Source organism: Erinaceus europaeus, chromosome 12 (assembly GCF_950295315.1).
Source record: "Erinaceus europaeus chromosome 12, mEriEur2.1, whole genome shotgun sequence".
NCBI lineage: Eukaryota > Metazoa > Chordata > Mammalia > Eulipotyphla > Erinaceidae > Erinaceus > Erinaceus europaeus.
In genome coordinates this window covers 51,087,588-51,111,395 of record NC_080173.1, presented here as the reverse complement: position 1 = coordinate 51,111,395, position 23,808 = coordinate 51,087,588, and the positions used below count along the sequence as shown (strand labels likewise).

Genomic DNA, 23,808 nt, shown 5'->3' with positions numbered 1-23,808 from the left:
GCTGATCCTTGTAAACAAAGATCATCTAACTGACCTTTGGGAACTTGGCACCACGACTGCATATACCAGATACTATACAGACATTTGTCAAGTGCAGGAATAAATGGATCCATGAATAACTGTTACCTAACCTACATGGGAATTCTATTTTCATACAAATTGTGGGTTATCAACTTGAGGCAAGAAAAAAGCTGCTCAGGCAGAAGTTGAAAAACAAGATCAGAAACGAAAACACAAGTAGAACCTGAAATGTAATTGGCATATCACACCAAAGTAAAAGACTCTGGGGTGGGTGGGTGGGGAGAATACAGGTCCATAAAGGATGATAAATGACATAGTGGGGGTCGTACTGTTAAATGGGAAACTGGGGAATGTTATGCATGTACAAACTATTGTACTTACTGTTGAATGTAAAACATTAATTCCCCAATTAAAAAAAAAAAAGCCGGATGGGTTTGTGTGGATGTGTTAACTCATCTTCAAAGTAAAGCAATAAACTTAGCGCAGAACAGGTAGATATTGGGGGCCACTGGCTCTTGTCACTTTTGTTGTCCTGATTAAAACAGGCCCAGTTCCTAAAGCCAGGGGCTGTTTTATGCTGAACTGGGGGAGATGGGGCAGCGTGCCTGACACCTACTACAAACAAACCTTTATATCTTTTATCTCTCCTTCAAGGAGCAGGAAGCTTCCCATAGGTGCAGAGCTGAGGGCAGATCCTGCCCTTCCCCAGCCCTAGTTTAGCCAATTAGTGGTCTGATTAGCCACAGATATCCTTTCCCATCACAGCAGAGTATTTGACATTTGACCCTCAACCCAGCTGTCACTAATGTATTCAGAATTTATACAGGAAACCTTAGTCCAGACTTAATGGATGGGGGGAAAGGGGCACAGCCTTGTGTCTCCCAGATACTTTCCTTGCAAATCCCATTATCTCAATGAGGCCCCATGTGGCAGTGAGGGAATAGCCCAGAGTCATTAGGACTCCTTCAGGAGCACAAATGGGGGGAAATGGTGTTTAATTTGCTGCCCCTTTCATGTTCCAAGCCATTTTTATTTAGAAATGTCAGAGGACAGGAGAAATTCAAGTTAATGCAGTAACTGCACTGGGGAACCAGACCTTCCTAGGGCTGAAGCAAAGCCCAATTTACTCAAGGGGAAATTCGGAAGGCACCGGAGTATGTGCGTCCAGGGAGGAGCACAGGGTAGTGTTACAAGTTGGCAATCAGGCAGAGGCTCTATCTAAATTGCTAGCATAGACATAATAATACACCCAGCATGGCTCCATTTATATGAAATTCGATTATAGGAATCACAGTGAGACAGAGTGAGTAAGAGACTGCCTGGAGAGGTTGCCTGTAAAGGACACAGGAGGTGTGATTCTAGGGAAATGGAAATCTACATGTTGTTTGGCATGATGATTACATGGGTATACACATTTGCTGAAAGTGGTCAAAACATACACTTAAACTTTGAGCATGCAGGTCTATAATGCTTGTCCTTTGGGTAAGTGGTCACACAGACAACCCAAAAAGCTCTGCCAATCCCCATAAAGTGAATGTCCACGAGAGCCTGATTGTTATGCGTGGGCCTACCAAGGAAACCTTTCCACTTCCTCATTTTTCTGCCAACAGAAATAATTCATGGTAGTTGTCCCACTTCCTTTTTCCTGGCATAGCAAGCCTGGCTCTCCAAGTTAAAGAAGTTAGAAGTTCCTGACTCTTAGACAATTCTGCCTTTTCTACTCCATATCTTTATTCTTGAAAGATCACATCAGTGGCTTGCAGTCTGGCTTTTAAACAAAAACTATAGTAGCTGTTACTGATTTGGGGTTCATCTAAAATCCAGACTCAGTGCCAAGGTCACTCCTTGATATGTGAGTCAACTGCCCCCAGACCACCATGACTTATTCTAACAGATAGATACCTTCAATGGCTTCTCATCAACCACAGGATAGAGTGGTGGTTGTTTTTTTTTTTTTTTCTTTTTTTTCCCTCCAGGGTTATCACTGGGGTGTGATGCCTGCATTATATATCCACTGCTCCCGGGGCCTTTTTTTTTTCTTTTCGATTTTTTGGTGTAGGACAGAGAAAAATTGAGAAAGGAGAGGGAAGATAGACAGAGAGAGAGAGAGGTAGATACACCGGCAGACCTGCTTCAACACCTGTGAAGCAACCTCCCTGCAGGTGGGGGGGTAGCTAGGGGCTTGAACCCGGATCCTTATGCGGTTTCACACTATGTGCACTTAACCCGCTGTGCTACCGCCTGACCCGTTTTTTTTTATTCCCTTTTGCTGCACTCGTTTTATTGTTGTAGTTATTGTTGTTGTCGTCGTTGTTGGATAGAACAGAGAGAAATGGAGAGGAGGGGAAGACAGAGAGGGGGAGAGAAAGACACCTGCAGACCTGCTTCACTGCCTGTGAAGCGACTCCCCCTGCAGGTGGGGATCCTTATCCGGTCCTTGCGCTTCGCGCTTAACCCTGTGTGCTACCGCCCGACTCACCCCATGTTTTGTTTGTTTTTAATATTTCCTTTTTGTTGCCTTTGTTGTTTTATTGTTGTTATTATTGTTGTTATTGATGTCGTCGTTGTTGGACAGGACAGAGAGAAATGTAGACAGGAGGGGAAGTCGAGAGGGGGAGAGAAAGACAGACACCTGCAGACCTGCTTCACCACCTGTGAAGCGACTCCCCTGCAGGTGGGGAGCGGGGGGCTAGAACCAGGATCCTTACACCAGTCCTTGCACTTTGAGCCACGTGCGCTTAAGCCACTGCGCTACCGTCCGACTCCCCCGGTTTTTTTTGTTTTTTAAATATTTATTTATTCCCTTTTGTCGCCCTTGTTTTATAGTTGTAGTTATTATTGTTGTTGATGTCGTTGTTGGATAGGACAGAGAGAAATGGAGAGAGGAGGGGAAGACAGAGAGGGGGAGAGAAAGACACCTGTAGACCTGCTTTACCACCTATGAAGCGACTCCCCTACAGGTGGGGAGCCGGGGCCCGAACTGGAATCATTACGCAGATCCTTGCTCTTAGCGCCACGTGCGTTTAACCCGCTGAGCTACCGCCCGACTCCCTGTTTTTATTTTTTTAACCAGAGCACTGTTCAGCTCTGGTTTATGGTGGTGCGGGGGGGGGGGGGGGGGGGTGGTGGTGGGGGGTACTGAACCTGGGACTTTGGAGCCTCAGGCATGAGAGTCTGTTTGCATAACCATTATGCTATCTACCCTTCATCCCTGGTTTTGTTTTTAATGTAAGCAACAGATACCTAGATTAGAACACAGAGACAACCACATCAATAACAGTAGAAGTTCAGAGAAGAAGTGAAAATTAATATATATTTTTATTGTTGCAGTTATTACGGTTGTCGTCATTGTTAGATAGGACAGAGAGAAATGGAAAGAGGAGGGGAAGACAGAGAGGGGGAGAGGCCTACTTCACCACCTGTGAAGGGACTCCCCTGCAGGTGGAGAGCCGGGGCTCGAACCGGGATCCTTACTCCAGTCCTTGCACTTTGCGCCACCTGCGCTTAACCCGCTGCGCTACCACCAGACTCCCGAAATCAACATGTTATTTATGTGCCTGTGTGAGTGTGTATGTGAGGGATCCAGCCTAGTGACTCATACCGCTGAGTAACTAGTATCTCTAGCTGTGTAACTCTTAGTGCATCACAGTTTGAATGGTTTTAAGTTGGTCAGCTTGTAGTTCGTATTTCTACTATTGACTGCAACCTAAGAGCAGGAAATTTCTAACCAAAACGATGTATTGGTGAACAACTGATATATCTGAACTATGTAGATACACCCCTTATTTCCACTAAGTCATATGTAGGTGATTCACTCTCTGTATTAGCTGTATTTTTTTTTAAACCAGAGCACTGCACAGCTCTGGCTTGTGGTGGTACAGGGGATTGGACTTGGGACTTTGGGGCACTTCACAAGCGGTGAAGCAGGTCTGCAGGTGTATTTCTCTCCCACTCCGCTCTCAATTTCTCTCTGTCCTATCCAATAAAATGGAAAAAAAAAAAAATGACCTCCAGGAACAGTGGATTGGTGTGCTGGCACTGAGCCCCAGTGAAAGAAAACCCTGGTGACAAAATTAATTAATTAAATGGGGGGGGAGGGTTGGGGGAAATAATATAGTGGACTTTCATGCAACAGGCTCCTTCCTCTCCCTCTCCTTCTCTCTGATTTATTTATGAGAGAAAGAGAACCAAAGCATCACTCTGATTCATGCAATAGCAGCAATCCAATTCAGGACCTCATGCTTAAAGTTCACTGCTGCACAACCTCCTTGGCTGTAGTACAGACTTTAGTGCTTGACGTGCCAGAGGTCCCAGGTTCAATTCCTGGCACCACCATATGCCAGCACTCTGGTGAAGATGAAGAAAAAAAAGGGTGGGGGAGACAGCATACTGGTTATGCAAACAGACTCTCATACCTGAGGCTCCTAAATCCCAGGTCCAGTCCCCCGCACCACCATAAACCAGAGCTGAGCAGTGCTTTGTTGTTTCTCTCTGCATCTCTCTCTCAAAAAAAAATAATAAAATAAAGAAGAAAAAAAAATTTTTAATAGGCAAAGGGGGGAGTTGGGTTAGCGCAGCAGGTTAAAGGTACCTGGCATGAAGCACAAGCACCAGCATAAGGATCCGGGTTCTAGCGCCCCACCTGCAGGGGAGTAGCTTCACAAGCGGTGAAGCACGTCTTTCTCTCCCCCTCTATCTTTCCCTTCTCTCTCCATTTCTCTCCTATCTAACAATGACAACATCAATAACAACAATAACTACAACAACAATAAAAACAACAAGGGCAACAAAAGGGAAAATAAATAAATATAAAAAATTTTTAAATGTAAGCAAAGGGGTGGAGAGGTGTGAGGTTACTCACTGGTCAGGACATATATGCCCTACATATGTGAGGCCCTGGGTTCCAGTCCTAGCACCATATGGGAGCACCACTCCCCAGGCTCTAAACTATATTTTTACCCACTGTAATAAGAGTTTCTGTTTTTACAATTTCTCCCTTGATAGATCCAAAGTCTTCTGATTCTTTTTCCTGTTACCTACAATTTCCTCCATAAAGTCCATCAGCTGCTTCTCTCATCCCTACAGGAGCTCCTATGACAATACTAAGATCAAAAACTTCTCTTTTCTTCCTGGGTGTAAATCAGTCATGAAAAAGTAACTGGTTTTTTATATAAAAAAGATAACAATTCTTCCTATCTGATATTACCTTCAGTCATAAATCATCATGGCCTATATGCCTAAATAGGTGAGAAACCAAAGCATCAAAATTAAGGTGGCGGGTCCGGCGGTAGCGCAGCAGGTTAAGTGCACATGGTGCAAAACGCAACGACCCCCCCCCATCTGCAGGGGAGTCACTTTACAAGCGGTGAAGCAGGCCTGCAGTTGTCTTTCTCTCCCCCTCTGTCTTCCCCTCCTCTCTCGATTTCTCTCTGTCCTATCCAACAACGAGGACATCAACAACAATAATGACCACAAGGCTACAACAACAAGAGCAACAAAAGGGGGGAAAATGGCCTCCAGGAGCAGTGGATTCATGGTGCAGGCACTGAGCCCCAGCAATAACCCTGGAGGCAAAAGAAAAAAAAGTGGTATCTGAAATCTTAGATAGCAAAAGCTTGTGACAGTGAGCTTTTGAAAGTAATCTTCAATTCAGACTGGCAAACCATCAAAATCAAATTGGTCCTATCCCCTTAGAGAATTACAAGACTGGGCTGGGGAGACAGCATAATAGTTCTGCAAAAGACTTTCATGCCTGAGGCTCAGAGGTCCCAGGTTTAACCCCCAGCACCTGAGCAGTCCTCTGGTTTCCCTCTCCCTGTGTGTATCTCTTTCATTAAAAATAAATAAATTATAATACTCTACTTTTTTTTTTTTGCCACTAAGGTTATTGATGTAGCTTGGTGCCTGCAAACAAATCCACTGCTCCTGGCAGTCATTGTTTTTCCTTTTTTGTTTATTCCCCTGTCTTTTTATTTGATAGTACAGAAAAAAAAGAGAAATTGAGAGGGGAGGGGAGGGGAGGTAGGAGGAAAGAAAGACACCTGCAGCACTGCTTCACTGCTTGTGAAGCTAGCTTCCCTCTGCAGGACAGGACTGGGGGAACTTGAATCTAGATCCTTGTGCATGGTAATGTGTGCACTCAATCAAGTACACCACCACCTGGCCCCTTTTACATTTTTTAAGATTTATTTATTTATTTATTTATTTAATATAGATAAGAGAGAACCAGAGCATCTCTCCAGCACATGTGACAGCGGGGATGGAAGTGAGGATCTCAGGATTCAGAATACAAATCCTAACCCACCACACTGTATCTTGGGTCATTAAGATTTCATACTCTCCTAGGAGCTGGGCGGCGGCACAGCAGGTTAAGCACATTTGGTGCAAAGCGCAGGGACTGGCATAAGGATCCCGGTTCGAGCCCACCTCCCCACCTGCAGAGGAGTTGCTTCACAAGCAGTGAAGCAGGTCTGCAGGTATCTCTCTCTCCCCCTCTCTGTCTTCCCCTCCTCTCTCCATTTCTCTGTCCTGCACAACAGCAATAACAACAACGAAGATAATAAGGGCAACAAAAGGGGGGGATTAGAAATAAATAAATAAAAAGATTTCATACTCTCCTGGGGGAGGTGGCTTCATATCCCAAATAGAAACCCTTAGTACTAAACTAACTTACTGTAGGCCAAGAAGAAGCAATAAAACTTGGGACTTGGGACCGGGAGGTGGCGTACCAGGTTAAGCACACACAGTATTAAGCACAAGGGCCCATGCAAGGATCCTAGTTCCAACCTCTGGCTCCCCACCTGCAGAGGAGGTCAATTCACAAGCAGGTAAAGCAGATCTGCCAGTATCTATCTGTCTCCTTGATCTTTATCTCTTTATCTTCCTCTCCCGTCTCAATTTCTTTGTCCTATCCAATAAAATGTAAAAAAAAAAAAAAAAAAAAAAGCCCCTGGGAGCAATGAATTTCATTGATAAACCTGGAGGCAAATACAAAAAACAAACAAACAAAAAACTGGGACTACAGGGCTGGTTAGTGGTGTGCCTGGCACAGCACATGTGTTACAATGCTCAAAGACTTAGGTTCAAGGCCCCAGTCCCCACTTGTACCGGGCAAGCTTCACAAGCAGTGAAGTGGCGCTACAGGTGTCTCTATTTCTCCTTCTCTATCTCCCCCTTCCCCACTGATTCATCTGACTTTATCAAATAAATTAAAAACATAACAAAACACTTAGGACCAGAGGCTGGGAGATAGCTCACCAGGTACAGCATGCACTCTACCATGTATAAGGAGCTGGGTTTGAGCCTCTGGCCACTGCATGGAAGCACATGCAAAGTGGAAGCTTCACAAGTGGTGAAACAGTGCTGCAGTGTCCCTCTCCTCTCTCTTTCTCTCTCTCTCACAGAGAGAGAGAGAGAGAGAGAGAGAGAGAGAGAGGGAGAAATCTACTGAAGAAGGTGGAATAGTGGAAGCACAAAGCACCTGTGGAAAGCCTGGTGGGAAAAAGAACCCAGAAACTTGGACCAGACTTCCAAAGTTTGATCTGCTCAAAGCATTTTCCCTCATTGGACACTAAGGCACAGGTCTTGCTTAAAGCTAATATTTTTCCAGGTGACTGCCTAGTTGAGAGTAAAAAATAACACACACCTATCCACTACCATTTAGAGGCTTCCACCTACAGCCCCTATCTGAGCAGAAGCATTACCTTCCTCTCTGAAAATCAAGCAACACACACACATACTCAGGAACTGACGTGTACAAGCACACATTCCTGAGAGTATACCTAGGCTCTCTGACAAGGAGGGACTTCCATCTGTCCTGGCACTTAGCTGAGAGGACCTGGGATGGGAGGCAAAGGAAACAAGACTTGTCCCTCAAGCACCACCACTGACCAACACAATTCATCATGCTGGGTAACAGCATCTTTTGCTTTGAGGAAATCCTCCACTTAGGGCTTTGCATATAAAACAATATATATATAACTATATATATAACAATATATAAACAGCTTTGTATATAAAACAAGGGACTCAACATCCCTGGGACTCAACATCCCTGCCAGTTAGCTTCAATATTCCTGATTAAGGACCTCCATCAGTTATTTAAATAGACAAGGTGTCTTTTAGTTTGAAGAAAGCTGCAGAACAGAATCAGGGATTGATATTCAGGCAGGGACACATTTCAGGTTTCACATTTTGATGATGCCGTTTCTCTTACAATGTTGTCAGATGACCCCTTAAAGCAGAAGGAAGCAGGGGGAACAAACTCTGCTAAGTTATTGGTCCAGAGGTCTAGACATTAAACTAGTGATGCACCTCAACCTAAAAATCAGAACCCTTGCACTCTATGAGGCTGCTGAAAGTCATTTGCCCAAGACCAAGAAATCAATCAAGACCTCACTGTACTGTTTTTTTTTTTTTTTTCCTTTCCCATCTGAATTATAAGTAAAGATCTAAATCTCTGGCTCGGATTGCAGCTGATCAACCTGTAATCAAAGGTCCATCTCCAAAAAACAAAGCCTTTGGGTCGGGAAACAGTATAATAGTTAGGCAAAAAAACTTTTATGCCTGAGCCCCAAGGTCCCAGGTTCAATCCCCAGCACCACCTTATGTAAACAGAGCTGAGTAGTGGTCTGGTGTCTCTGTCTTTCTTTCATTAAAATAAGTAAAATACATATATTTAAAAACAAAGGGGGTGGTCTAGGAGGTGGCGCAGTGGTAAAGCTTTGGACTCCCAAGCATGAAGTCCTGAGTTTGATCCCCGGCAGCACATGTACCAGAGTGATGTCTGGTTCTTTCTCTCTCCTTCTATCTTTCTCATAAAAAAATTAAATCTTGTGGTGCGGGAGGTGGTGCAGTGGCTAAGGCACTAGACTCTCAAGCATGAGGTCCTGAGTTCGATCCCCGGCAGCACATGTACCAGAGTGATGGCTGGTTCTTTCTCTTCTCCTATCTTTCTCATGAATAAATAAATAAATTCTTAAAATAAATAAGTTAATAAAATAAAATAAAATCCTAAAAAAAAAAAAAAAAAGCAATTATCAGCAGAGGTATGGGTTACTCATAAAAATTTTTTAAAAAACCAAAGGGTAAGGGTGGGGGTAGACAGCATAATGGTCACACAAAGAGGATCTTATGCCTGAGGCTACAAAGTCCCAGGTTTAGTCCCTTCCCTTGTACCACAAGCCAGAGCTGAGCAGTGCTCTAGTAAAAGTAAAAAAAAAAAGGGGGGGGGGCGTCCTTTGTCATTTGATCTTGTGGGACATTTCAGGTGCTCAGAAAAGTTAAGGAACCTGAAGAACTGAAATTCATCACAGGAAATCCAAGGCATTAGCTTCATCTTTCTCATTCTAAAATTTTAGTTGGTATTTGAGATTCTCACACAGCCTTTACTCATTCCTGGTGTAGAGATTCCGAACAAATAGAAAGCAAGGTTTAGGTGGTTAGAAAGGTGACAGCCCTAGCAAATAGGACTTAATCTTCCAGCTCAAGCACTGTGGTGGGATCCTACTTCCTGTGAAACTCTAGACGGACCTCAAGAATGCAGGGGTCCTCTCCTTCATCCTAATCAACACCCATTATCAATCTTACTATACAACAGAAAGCTCAATAAATGCTTCATCAAGGTCTTTGACATGAACACCAAAAGCGAATACTGGAAGACACGCTAGTTTTACTATGAATAGTCCTAATAATCAGGCCTCACCTTCCCTCAAATGGTTACATTCTCTCTTCTCCCTAATTCAACGGAGACCCTGATAAAAGTGTCTACGGTTCTAGCGAGCCTGTGTTGCTCCAATGGATACATCTTGTTCAAGAAGTAAAAAAGGGAAACCCAGAGATTTCCCCTGTCTGGGGTCAGGTCTGGGCGATGAGGACTCCGGAGCAGCCACACCAACCACAATTTCCCAGACAAGCAAATTCAGACAGGTCAGTGTTACTTGCTCTGTCAAACTGGACAGTGAGCTGGCAGGCGGTGATAAAGAACACGGGACACACACACGCGTGCAACACACGGGGTGAGGGGAGGAGAAGCAGAAGAGAGCGGTCCCACCGCACCCAGGTCCTCCCTCGGGGGCCCGGGGCTGCCCGGGGGCGAGCGCACTGGGCGCAGGAAGCTGGAGGGGCTGCAGGGCAGGGGAGGCGGCGGCTCGGCCCCGCGACAGCAGGCCGCGCGTGGCGCGTGGAGCGCACACGTCCAGGACGGCGCGCAGGGCGGGGTGGGCGTGCAAGCGGCTCGGCGAGGGGCTGCAGCGTCACTGGCAGGGTCGGCCGGGCGAGGGTCCCGAGTTGCGGTGGGGAGGACTGCGACTCGGCGGGGTGCGGGGAAGGGAGGTTGGTTACCGTGTGGTTCACCCCCCACATCAGAACGCTGAGAATCGGCTCGCTGGCCCGGAATAGCTTCACTTTCTGGCACACGAAATGCTTCTTCTTGGTCTTGGTCTTGCTGGCGCTGAGCGGTGCCACCGCCACCGCCGTGGTGCTGGTGCAGTTGGACGACATGCCCGGGGCGGCGGCGGCGGCGGCGGCGAGAGGGGGGGCGGCCGAGACGGCGCACAAGCCAGCGGCCCCAGGCCTCCCCCGGACCGATCCCCACCCCCGCTCCCTCACCGCGCCATGGTCGCGCCCGTCCCGTTACCTCCCCACCCCGCCCGGGTGGTTTCGTCCGCCCCACGCCCCGCCCTCCCCCGCCGGCCCCGCCCCGCCCCGCCCCGCCCCGCGAGCCGCAGACCAGCTCCGCACCCCGCCCCGGGGCGGCGCCGTCTCCCCGCCCCCCTCCTCCCCTCTAGGGTGGGGTCGCTCGTCCCGGGGAGGCAGCGGGCAGCGGGGAGGCCCCTCCTCCCCGGGCCTGACCGGACCTTGGCCGGCCTTTGAGCGCTCAGAGCCCCGCGCGGGCCGGGCCGGGGAGGAGGGCGGGACGAGGTCTCGCGGACTATCGCGCGAGGGTCTCCCTGTCCCAGGGCCCCCAAAGCCAAGATGGCGGCGACCCCACAGCTTCGGAGGAGATGGGGCGGGAATGCGAGGGTGGGATGTACCATCCCCACTCCGGGGGAGAGAGGAGGAACTGAGCAAGGCAAAAGGAAGTCCTGCCGGGAAAATCAAGGACCGCCCCCTCGCTCCACCCAGGCGTGGATCTTCCCACTCCCTGGGGTCCCCGGGTACGCCCCCTTCCCCCCGGGCCAATGAGAGGAGCCGGCCAGGAGCTCTGGGCTTTATGAATGGGTCCTGCACCCACCCACCCAGCGCCGGCCCTCCTCCCTCCCGCCAAAGGGGTTAGGAGACCGCAGGCAAGGTAAGATGCCTATCCTACAGCAGACTCATAATCGTCTTATTCCTTGGCTTACTTCATGAAATCTTTGCATAAACTGCCCACGCTCTGTTACATAATTCCTCTCGGTCCAAGCATCTCCATACTTGACACAAACTGTGGGTCAATAATTGTTCTGTATGGAAACTGGTAAATTTGGTATTCGGCATATGGTTGGTGGCTCAAACAGTTATAAAAATAGTTACCTTTATTACCAAGTAATAAAGTAAAAAAACAACCCTTGCATGGGGAAGCAGGATGAGGTAATTAACAAATGTTACGTTCTGGGGAGTGAATGTGTATTATAGTTTATAGTGCCTAGTATCCCAAATGATAAAGTGAAAATCCGATTTTGTTTTAAACAGGATCAGGAAACAACACAAGGAACAAGTCACGCTAATGTGTAGCTCAAGAGTACCTAGACGTGCATGACTTGAATGAAGGATTCTGGTTAAAGAATAAAAAGTAAAGTTTGAGCCCCCAGCCCCCGTCTGCAGGAGGAAAGCTTTCAAGTGGTGAAGCAGTGTTGCAGGTGTCTGTCTCTGTCCCTCTCTATCACCCCCTTCCCTTTGGACTTCTGGCTGTCTCTATCAAATAAATAAAGATAATTTAAAAAAAAAAAAAAGCGTAGACAGGAGAGCTGTGTCATATATTTGTGTTAGGTTTTTTTTTTTTAATATATAACTAAAAAATAGTAGCAAACAATTCCTGAAAAATCAAGAATTATAATAAAGGTATTACATGATATGGGGGAGCTTTTATAATAAAGAGCTTCCTTTTATTTCAAGAGTCAGAAGCATACTTTGGTGCTAACTCTTGGAAAACTATTAACAGTGTAAAAGGATAGATATTCTATCTTCCATCAGTTAACCCAGGCCTCTCTGAAATAGTCAGATTTGCAGAAAGAAAGAAAAAAAAAACTTGTTTGCCTATTTTACTAGATAACAAGATATAATGTAGTTGCACTAGGATAAATTCACTTACCAAATAAAATATTCTCACAAAGCTGACATTTTTTAAAAAGCATATAAAAATTATAGTTATATACATTATACTATTATAGTTCAAAAAATAGTCCAAATAGTTTTAATAAGGGCTTTTTTTTTTCTTTAATGGTTTTCCCTTCTAGATTTTTTTTGTCACTCCCTTGGCTCTACCCTAACCTGACATCATTTGTCACATTATTTACTAAATCACATTAATGTTTTTTTTTCCCCAGTAAGAAATACAAACTATCTGGGTGACTCCGGAGCAAGGCTTTTGAAATTGAAAGGTTCTGTCTACATAGAGGCAGTGGAATAGGTCAGTTCACACAGGTGAAAAAGAAGTGGCTTGATAAGTATCATGACCATGTGCAGCAACCGTCCAGAGCAAGATGAGTGCTCACAACTACACAGTTCAGTGCCTACCTTTTAAAACCCAGTCAAAACCCACTCTGCACCCAGCAAAAATTAGTGAGAGTCCCACAAAGCAAGCTATACTGGTTCTCAAAGGAAAAAAGAGTTGTCCAGGAATTGATAGAGATGAGTCACTTGGAAGAGTGGAAGTTTCACATCTGTGAAAGAAGTCAACTGAACTCTTATAAAGAGAATCTTTAAGGGGTCAGTAGCCTCCCTGGAAATTTCAGGAAAATCAGCAAGAGTGGATAGATGCATTTTCATCTTTTCATAAAGTTCTTCTCCAGAGCTACAGAGGTCCTTTGTAGAGAGTAGATATTCCGCTTCACACGATCCTCCAGGGAGGATGTAGATGCGCTTTCCAGTTTCATGCGGCTAGGAAGAAAAGACAGGTGAATGTAAGCAACAAGCATGTGTCAAATGGTCAACGCTGTGGGAATTAGAAAAAGAAAAGGCTGCTAGCCATAAAGCCACTGTAGGATATAAAAATACATGTTCATGGGAGTCGGGCGGTAGCGCAGCGGGTTAAGCACAGCTGGTGCAAGGCGCAAGGACTGGCATAAGGATTCCAGTTCAAGCCCCTGTCTCCCCACCTGCAGGGGAGGTGCTTCACAAGCGGTGAAGCAGATCTGCAGATGTCTGTCCTCTCCCCTCTCTGTCTTTTCCTCCTCTCTCCATTTCTCTCTGTCCTATCCAACAATGATGACATCAATAACAACAACAATAAAAAAGGGCAACAAAAGGGAATAAATAATTTAAAAAATACATATTCTTTTGAAAGTCCACAGAGGTAACTTTTAGGTGATTCCATTTAGAAAAGGGTTGGTTTGTTTTCGCTGTCAAGGATTTCACACTAGGGCTTTACATCTGTGTGATTCTATCACTCGACACAACTTTTCCAAATAGTGAAAGACAGAGAGGGAGAGAAAGGACAGACACCACTGCACTGCTCATGAAGCTTCCCCCCTGCATGTGATGGTTACAGGCTCAAACCAGCATAAAGTATATGTTCGACCAGGTGAGCTATCTCCTGCCCCTGGAACTAAATTTTCTGAAACAAGTGTCCACAAGGGAAAAATTTTCTGTTTTGAAAAATAAGTCACCGCCTTGGGAAAGACTTCCAGAGTCATAGATTATTTAGAAAGAAGACCAAGGAGATTCACTGACTATACAAATTCACTTCTCCCTGCAAGTAAAAATCCCACTATCTGGCTAGAAGCTGTGAGTAATAACAAAGGTGGTGTGAAAATTAGATGAGGTGGAGGATGAACACTGTTACCTGCACAGACAGAAGTCTGTAAATGAATCCAATGAATAACACAATGTATCACAGTTGCCTGATTGACCGCTCCCTTGCCAGCTGTTAGGCAGGGAGATTTACTCACTGGATAAACTTGCCATCCCGGGAGTCCAGTTTCTCCAGCCTCTGCTCCCGCTCATCATCCTTGGCATGCCTCTTGAGGGTATTCAGCCGTTCTTCCTCCCGCCACTTGGCATTTTCCATCATTTCTTGCCTTTTTCGCTCTAGTTCCTCTGATGACAGTTTTCTATTGGCAGGGAGGTAAACAGCATAATGATTATCGCAAAGAGACTCTTATGCCTGAGGCTCCAAAGTACCAGGTTCAATCCCCTGCATAACTATAAGCCAGGCTGAGCAGTGCTCTGGTAAAAGAGGAAAATAAAAAAAAATTAAAAAAAAAATGGGAGTCAGGCAGTAGTGCAGTGGGTTAGGCGCAGGTGGTGCTAAGTGAAAGGACTGACTAAAGATCCCGGTTCGAGCCCCCGCCTCCTCACCTGCAGAGGGGTCGCTTCACAAATGGTGAAGCAGGTCTGCAGGTGTCTATTTTTCTCTCCCCCCTGTCTTCCCCTCCTCTCCATTTCTCTCTGTCCTATCCAACAACGACAACAACAATAATAACAACAGTAAAAAACAAGGGCAACAAAAGTGAATAAATAAATAGTAAAAAAAAAAAAAAAAAAAGCCACAGTATGAAGTCTTTTTCTTTCCCAGCAAAAACCCGTAAGCATCACAAAGATAAGAAAAATTAGGACACCAGGTTCTCCAACTCACTGATCTCTTTGCATGGGAAGGCCTAGCCCAGTGCCGAGGTCAGCATGCATTTCCTTCCTTCCTAACATCTTGGTTAGGTGGTTTTACCCAATTTCAAACTTTTCATGATACATTCCTTACTCTTACTCATTAAAATCCCTGGAATTGGGGAAGTCAGGCGATAGCGCAGCAGGGTAAGCGCACATGGCGCGAAGCACATGGACATGGTTCAATGGATAGAATACAGGACTTGCATGTACAAATTCAATCCCCAGAGCACACCATCTCTTGTGAAATAAGCAAAATAAAAAAAAAAAATTGGCCCCTCCTGGGGCTCAGTAAAAAAAAAAAAAAAAAAATTGGGGGGGAGCTGGGCGGTAGCGCGGGGGGCTAAGCGCAGGTGGCACCAAGCACAAGAACCAGCATAAGGATCCCGGTTCGAGCCCCCAGCTCCCCACCTGCAGGAGAGTCGCTTCACAAGCGGTGAAGCAGGTCTGCAGGTGTCTCTTTCTCTCTCCGTCTTCCCCTCCTCTCTCTATTTCTCTCTGTCCTATCCAACAATGATGACATCAATAATAACTACAGCAATAAAACAACAGGGGCAACAAAAGAGAATAAATACTTAAAAAGAAAAAAAACTTTTTGGATTATCATCAAGGCTTCACTGCTCCAGGATGAGTTTTTCAGATAGAGAGGTAGAGAAAGTGGGAAAAAAACAACAACACCAAAACTACCTTCAGTGTATGGGGGGCTGGATTCAAACCTGGGTCGCACATACAGCAGCACACTATCCAAGTGAACTATTTTGCCAACCCAAATAAAATTAATCTTTTTTTTTTTTTTTTTTTTTTTTTTACCAGAGCACTGCTCAGCTCTGGCTTATGGTGGTGCCGGGGATTGAACCTGGGACTTGACGGAGCCTCAGGCTTGCAAGTCTGTTTGCATAACCATTATGCTATCTACCCCTGCCCTTAAAATTAATCTTAATACACAATTATTGGATGCCTGGGAAGTGGCACAGTGGTAAGAACCCTGGATTTAAAAGTATGAGGTCCTGAGTTCTAGCCCCTAAATCACATGTGTTAAGAGTGATTCTCTGGTTCTCCTTTCCCCTAATAAATAAATCTTCTTTAAAATTTATTTTGGGGGTTTGGCGGTGGCATACCCGGTTAAGCGCACATAGTACTAAGCCAAGGACCTGTGCAATGATCCAGGTTTAAGCCCCGCTCCTCACCTGCAGAAAGGAAGCTTCATAAGCAATAAAGCAGGACTTCAGGTGTCTACCTTTCTCCCTCTTCTCTCCCCCGCCCCTCTCAGTTTCTCTCTGTCCTATACAATAGAATGGAAAAAAAAAAAATGTCAGCCAAGAGCGGTGGATTTGTAGAGTCAGCACTGAGCCCCAGTGATAATAACAACAAAAAAAGATTGGATACACATAAGGAAGTAGAATAATATTTTAAGAAGTAAACTACAATATTAAAACTTGACATTTGGGCAGGGGTAGATAGCATAATGGTTATGCAAAGAGACTGTCTCCTCTGTGTCTTCCCCTCCTCTCTCAATTTTTCTCTGTCCTATCCAACAACAATAACAATAACAGCTACAACAAGAGCAACAACAAGGGCAACAAAAATAGGAAAAATGGCCTCCAGAAATAGTGCAGGCACCAAGCCCCATCGATAACCCTGGAGGCAAAAACAAAAAACAAAAAACCTCTTTTTCAAATATTTATTTATTTTCCCTTTTGTTGCCCTTGTTTTTTCTTGTTGTAGTTATTATTGTTGTCATTGTTGGATAGGACAGAGAGAAATGGAGAGAGGAGGGGAACACAGAGAGGGGGAGAGAAAGACACCTGTAGACCTGCTTCACCGCCTGTGAAGCGACTCCCCTGCAGGTGGGAAGCCAGGGGCTCGAACCAGGATCCTTACGCCATTCCTTGTGCTTCATGCCACATGCACTTAACTAGCTGTGTGACTGCCCGACTCCCAAAACTTCTCCTTTTTTAAAAAAAGAAGTAGGTGGCATAGTAGATAGGGTTTTAAGCTCTGAGGCATGATGTCCTGAATTCAATGTATATTCCACATATGCAGCAGTGATGCTCTGCTTCTCCCTCTTTCTCATTAACAAATGAGTAAGTGGGGGCTGGGTGGTAGCGCAGCGGGTTAAGCACACATGGTACAAAGCAACAGGACCAGAGTAAAGATCCCATTTCGAGCCCCCGGCACCCCATCTGTGGGAAAAGGGGTAGAGGTCACTTTGCAAGTGGTGAAGCAGGTCTACAGGTGTCTTTCTTTCCCCATCTTCCTCTCCTCTCTCAATTTATCTCCTATCCAACAACAACAGCTATAATAATAACAACAAGGGCAACAAAATGGGAAAAATTGCATCTAGAAGCAGTTGATTCATAGTGCAGGCACTGAGCCCCAGTGATAATCCAGGAGGCAAAAAAAAATAATAATAATAATAATAAAAGAAGAAAATTTAAAAGACAGTATTGCTTGGTACGCAAAATAGCTCACTTGGATAGTGAGGTACCTTGCCATAAGCTCAATGTAGATTTAAGCCTGGCTCCTATAGTCTCTCATACTCTCATGCTCTGCCGCTCTGCTTCTATCTGAAAAAGTCAGCTGAGTAGTGAAGCCCTGAAAAGGGGGGGTGGGGGAGTGGGGAGGACATTAATCAGCTGGGCTCCTGACTTACCTGGTGTATCCAGAGGCATGCCGCCTTTGGTAGACTTCTTTCTTAGGAGATGGGCTCTTAGTTCGGTCTCTCTCTCTCCTATTTACCTTAGAGTTGTGCCTGTATCAGCAACAGAAAAGAGAAAATGCTCTTCAATACAGAAGCTTTTCACAGACCCCTCAAACAATGTTAGAAACTATCAATAGTAGGGTTGGGCAGTAGTGCAGTGGGTTAAGCGCACATGGCATGAGGCGCAACAACTGCTGTAAGGATCCCAGTTCGAGCCCCCAGCTCCCCACCTGCAGGGGGGTGGCTTCACAAAGAGTGAAGCAGGTCTACAGGTGTCTTTTTCTCCCTCTGTCCTTCTACCCCACCTCTCTCCATTTCTTTTTTTTTTTTCCTCTTGTTGTCCTTGTTGTTTTTATTGTTGAAGTTATTATTGTTGTTGTTACTGATGTCATCGTTGTTAGCTAGGAAAGAGAGAAATGGAGAGAGGAGGGGAAGACAGAGGGGGAGAGAAAGATGAACACCTATGGACCTGCTTCACTGCCTGTAAAGCGACTCCCCTGCAGGTGAGGAGCTGGGGGCTCAAACCGGGATCCTTACGCTGGTCCTTGCGACCTCTCTCCATTTCTCTGTCCTATCCAGTAACAACAACATAAATAACAACAATAATAATAACCACAACAACAGTAAAACAACAAGGGTAAGAAAAGGGGAAAAAAATAGCCTCCAGGAGCAGTGGATTTGTGGTGCAGACACGGAGCTGAAGCTGAGCAATAACTCTGGAGGCAAAAAAAAAAAGAGAAGAAACTATCAGTAATTGGAAGAGTCACAATGTTGAGTAAAGAAGTCAGAGACCCGGTGGCGGCACACCTGGTTAAGTGCAAAAGTCACAATGCACAATTCCCCCACCTGCAGGGGGAGAGCTTTAAAAAAAAAGAAAGAAATCAGAAGTGAAAGAAAGCAACAGCATAAGGATTAGTAGTGCTCTGATTCCTCTCACTCATAAGTAATACATCTTTTTTTTAAAGTTTTCTTTTTTTATTTATTATTTATTTGTTTTATTGTTGTAGTTACTGATGTCATCGTTGTTGGATAGGACAGAGAGAAAGGGAGAAGGGAGGGGAAAACAGAGGGGGAGAGAAAGACAGACACCAGCAGACCTGCTTCACTGCATGTGAAGCGACTCCCCTGCAGGTGGGGAGCCGGGGCTCGAACCCAGATCCTTACACCAGTCCTTGCGCTTTTCACCACATGCGCTTAACCCGCTAAGCTACCGCCCAACTCCCTAATAAATCTTTTTTTTAAAAAAAAGAAGTCAGAAGTGAAAGAAAGCAAAATCATGAGAATATTGTAAGATTTAAGGGTCTGGGTAGTGAAGCAACCAGTAAAGCACCCGTATGTGCAAGTACCCAGGTTCAAGTCCCCTAGTCCCCTTTCACACACACTTGCAGGGGGAAGTTGGTGACCAATGAAGCGGGGCTGCAGGAGTCTCTCTGTCTCTCTCCCTCTCTCCCTCCCCCTTCCCTCCCAATTTCCTCACCCTTTTTTTCTTTTTTCTTTTTTTGCTACCAGGGTTATTGCTGGGGCTCAGCGCCAGCACTATGCATCCACCACTACCGTCAGCCAAGTTCTCTTTCTATTCCTTTCTATTTTAGTTGACAGGACTGAGAGAAATTGGGGGGAGAGTGGGAGATAGATAGAAAGGGAGAGAGATGGGCGCCAGGTAGTAGCGTACCCGGGTTAAGTGCACATAGTATAAAGTCCACACAAGGATCTGGGTTCAAGCCCCTGGCTCCACACCTGCAGGGGGAACACTTCAGGAGTGGTGAAGCAGGTCTGTAGCTATCTTTCTCTCTCCCTCCTCTCTCAATTTCTCTTTGTCCCATCCAATAAAATGGGGGTCGGGGAGTGGCACATCTTGTTAAGCTCTCACATTGTAATGTGCAAGGTCCCAGGTTCAAGCCCCTAGTCCCCACCTGCAGGCGGAAAGCTTCACAAGTGGTGAAGCAGGGCTGCAGGTGTCTGTCTGTCTCCCCTCTAAATTTCTCTCCGTCTCTATCAATAATAAATGAAATTTAAAAAGAAAGAAAAATGGCCACCAGGAGCAGTGGATTCATAGTGCAGGCACCAAGGCCCAGCAATTATCCTGGAGGCAAATAAAAAAAAAAAAAAGAGGGAGAGACCAGGTTGGCACACATGGTTGACCACATACATTATAGTGCATGAGGACTTCGGTTCAAGCCCCCAGCCCCCACCTGCAGGAATGAAGCCCCATGAGGAGTGGTGAAGCAGTGCTATATGTATCTCTCTTTCCCCACATCTCTATCTCCCCCTCTCCTCTCAACTTCTGTTTCTATCCAAAATAAAGAAAGAGGGTGCCAGGCGGTAGCACAGCTGGTTAAGCACACATGGCCTGAAGCGCAAGGACCGGTGTAAGGATCTCGGTTCGAGCACCCAGCTCCCCACCTGCAGGGGGTGTCACTTCACAGGCACCGAGCCCCAGCGATTACCCTGGAGGTAAAATAAAAAATAAAAAAAGAAAGAAAATATTTTGGGGGCTGGGTACTTGCCCGCCTGGTTGAGCGCACATGATATAATACACAAGGACCCAGATTCAAGACCCACCTGCAGGGGGAAAGTTTTGTGAATGGTAAATACAGGTGTTTATCTCTCTTCCCCCTCTCTCCCTTCCCTTTCAAACTTCTGTTTCTATTCAATAAATAAATAGATTTTTTAAAATTGGGGAGGGCAGGGTAAATAACACAATGGTTTTGCCAAGAGACTCTCATACCTGAGGTTCCAAAGTCCCAGATTCAATCCCCTATACCACCATAAGCCAGAGCTGAGCAGTGCTCTAGTAAAAATAAATAAGTAAACAAAAATAAGAGAGGGAGAATGGTCCAGGAAGTGGCCCAGTGGATAAAGCATTAGACTCTCAAAGCTCAAGGTCCTGACTTGCGTCCCCAGCAACACATGTACCAGAGTGATGTGTGGTTCTTTCTATCTCTCTTACATTTCTAATAAATAAAAAGAGAAAGAAAAAAAGAAAGGAAGAAAGGAAGGAATAAAAGAAGGAAGGAAGGAAGGAAGGAGGAGGAAGAGAAAGAAAGACATCTGCAGAATTGCTTCACTGCTCATAAAGAGTCCTGCCGGCAGGTAGAGAGCAGGGGTTTGAACCTGAATCCTTATGCATGATTATATGTGTGCTTAACCTGATGCGCCACTGCCCAGCCCCATCCCTCTATCTTTTTTTTTTTAATATTTATTCCCTTTTGGTTGCCCTTGTTGTTTTATTGTTGTAGTTATTATTGTTGTCTGTCTTCGTCATTGGATAGGACAGAAAGAAATAGAGGAGGGGAAGACAGAGGGGGGAGAGAAAGATAGACACCTGCAGACCTTCTTCACCGCCTGTGAAGTGACACCCCTGCAGGTGGGGAGCCGGGGGCTCTAACCAGGATTCTTACGCCAGTCCTTGGGCTTTGAGGGGCTCGAACCAGGATCCTTACGCCAGTCCTTGGGCTTTGCGCCACGTGCACTTAATCTGCTGCACTACCGCCCGACTCCCTATCTTTTAAAAAAAAAATTATTTATTTTATTTTTTACTTTTTTTTTAATTTTTTTAAAAATTTTATTTATTTCCTTTTTGTTGCCCTTCTTTTTATTGTTGTTGTAGTTATTGTTGTTGATGTCGTCATTGTTGGATAGGACAGAGAGAAATGGAGAGAGGAGGGGAAGACAGAGAGGAGAGAAAGACAGACACCTGCAGACCTGCTTCACTGCCTGTGAAGCGACTCCCCTGCAGGTGGGGAGCCGGGGGCTCGAATCGGGATCCTCTTGCCGGTCCTTGCGCTTTGCGCCACATGCGCTTAAGCTGCTGCGCTACGGCCCGACCCCCTTTATTTATTTTATTTTTGAGAGAGATGCAGAGAGAGAGAGAGAGAGACAAACACAGAGAAACACCAGAGCACTGCTCAGCTCTGGCTTATAGTGGTGTGGGGGATTGTACCTGGGAATTAGGAGCCTCAGGCATGAGAGTCTGTTTGCATAACCATTATGCTGTCTCCCCCAACCCTCATCCCTTTATCTTCATAAAAGAAAATTATTTTTTTTAATTTCTTTATTGGGGATTAATGTTTTACATTCGACAGTAAATACAATAGTTTCTACATGCATAACATTTCCCAGTTTTCCATATAATAATACAACCCCCACTAGGGAGTTGTATCATCTTTTTATAAAAGAAAATTAATTAATGGTATCTAGAGGGTCCACATAATATAAACATGTAGTTCGTTTTTTTTTTTACATGTAATTCTTTTTTTTTATTAAAGTGTCTTTTTTCTTTTTAATTTTTGCTTCTTCCCCCTTTTGTTACCCTTGTTGTTATTGATGTCATCCTTGTTGGATAGGACAGAGAGAAATGGAGAGAGATGGGGTAGAAAGAAAGGGGGAGAGAAAGATAGACACCTGCAGATCTGCTTCACCCCGTGAAGCGACTCCCCTGCAGGTGGAGAGCCGGGGGCTCGAACCCGGATCCTTACACCGGTCCTTGCGCTTTGCACCACCTGCGATTAACCCACTGCGCCATCGCCTACCACCGGACTCCCTAACATGTAATTCTTATAGCCCAAACACAAAGAATAAAAAGAAAAAAAAATGATATAGATAATAACTTTTTAAAATTTATTTATTTATTCCCTTTTGTTGCCCTTGTTTTTTATTGTTGTAGTTATTATTATTGTTATTGATGTCATCATTGTTAGATAGGACAGAGAGAAATGGAGAGAGGAGGGGAAGACAGAGGGGGAGAGAAAGATAGACACCTGCAGACCTGCTTCACTGCCTGTGAAACGACTCCTCTGCAGGCAGGGAACTGGGGGCTCGAATCGGGATCCTTAAGCCGGTCCTTGCGCTTTGCCCCATATGCACTTAACCTGCTGCACTACTGCCCGACTCCATATAGATAATAACTTAAAGACATTGGGGGGGGGGGGGGCTGGGCAGTGGGGCACCAGGCTAAGCGCACATAGTTAGCAGCACAAGGACCCGAATACGGATCTGGGTTTGAACCCCGGCTCCCCACCTACAAGGGGGACACTTCACGAGTGGCGTAGCAGGTCTACAGGTATCTATCTTTTTCTCTTCCACTCTATCTCCTCCTCCACTCTCAATTTCTCTCTGTCTTACCAATAAAATGGAAAAAATGGCTACCAGGAGCAGTGGATTTGCAGTGCTGGTACTAAGCCCCAGAGGTAATACTGGAGGCAAAAGAAAAAAGAAAAAAACAATTGGGGAAAGTTGGTGGATAACTGTCATCAAAAGTAGCTATCTGCTATGCCCAGTGCCTATGATCACGAATTATTTCCCTATGAATTCCAGACTCACTGTTTGCTTGGCTTTGTAGACCGTGACCTTCTGCCTGGGGACCGTAATCTTCTGTCCCGAGACCCTGCTTCTCTGGTGCCCTTCTTGCTGCCATGTCTGGGAGGTGAGGGGGAGGGACTTCTGGACCTGGAATGACTCTTCAACCTGTGCGTTCCCTTTTGGTTGGCTACCAGAGAACCCTGGAGTCCCTGCTTGTGGTCAGAGTTTCTGATCTGTATCATCAAGGGAAGGAAGAAAAGATATTCATATGAAAAATCCAGTAGAAAACATACACAAAAAAAGTGCAGGGAAGCAAAGAACTACTGAGCACTGGCGTTCTGTCAGGAGGGCAGTGAGTATAACAACCCCGTCACACAGTCATCACAAAGAAAACCATAGAAAAGTAATCTTCAGAATCCCCTTTAAAAAAAAATACAGGGGGAGTCGGGCAGTAGCACAGCAGGTTAAGTGCACATGGCACAAAGTGCAAGGACCAAGGACTGGCGTGAAGAACCCGGTTCAAGTCCCCGGCTGCCCACCTGCAGGGGAGTCGCTTCACAGGCAGTGAAGCAAGTCTGCAGGTGTCTGTCTTTCTCTCCCCGTCTTCGTCTCCTCTCTCCATTTCTCTCTGTCCTACCCAAGATGACAGCATCAACAATAAGTACAACAACAATAAAAACAACAAGGGCAACAAAAAGAAAATAAATATTTTTTAAAAAAAAATACAGGGTGGAGGGTAGATAGCATAAAGGTTATGGAAATAGACTCTCATCCCTGAGGCTCCAAAGTCCCAGGTTCAATCCCCTGTACCACCATATGCCAGAACTGAACAGTGCTCTGGTTAAAAAAAATAAAATTAGGGTGGAGGTAGATAGCATAGTGGATATGCAAAGAGACTCTCATGCCTGAGGCTCCAAAGTCCCAAGTTCGATCCCCCACACCACCATAAGCCAGAGCTGAGCAGTGCTCTGGTAAAAAAAAAAAAA

General features: G+C 45.4%; 2 protein-coding genes across 2 annotated transcripts in view; both read right to left on the bottom strand.

Annotated features, from left to right (window-relative positions):
* The window catches only part of PIP4K2B (phosphatidylinositol-5-phosphate 4-kinase type 2 beta), a 41,728-nt gene extending 31,194 nt beyond the window's left edge, over window positions 1-10,534 (bottom strand). The window contains exon 1 of the mRNA XM_007530924.3: window positions 10,363-10,534. Coding sequence (XP_007530986.1) covers window positions 10,363-10,521 — 159 coding nt within the window. The 5' untranslated portion in view covers window positions 10,522-10,534. The remainder of the gene's footprint in view (window positions 1-10,362) is intronic.
* A 1,862-nt stretch (window positions 10,535-12,396) lies between these two features.
* The window catches only part of CWC25 (CWC25 spliceosome associated protein homolog), a 43,896-nt gene continuing 32,484 nt past the window's right edge, over window positions 12,397-23,808 (bottom strand). The window contains exons 7-10 of the mRNA XM_007530925.3: window positions 22,844-23,055; window positions 17,474-17,572; window positions 14,109-14,270; window positions 12,397-13,098 (exon numbers count right to left, since the gene is read on the bottom strand). Coding sequence (XP_007530987.1) covers window positions 12,984-13,098; window positions 14,109-14,270; window positions 17,474-17,572; window positions 22,844-23,055 — 588 coding nt within the window. The 3' untranslated portion in view covers window positions 12,397-12,983. The remainder of the gene's footprint in view (window positions 13,099-14,108; window positions 14,271-17,473; window positions 17,573-22,843; window positions 23,056-23,808) is intronic.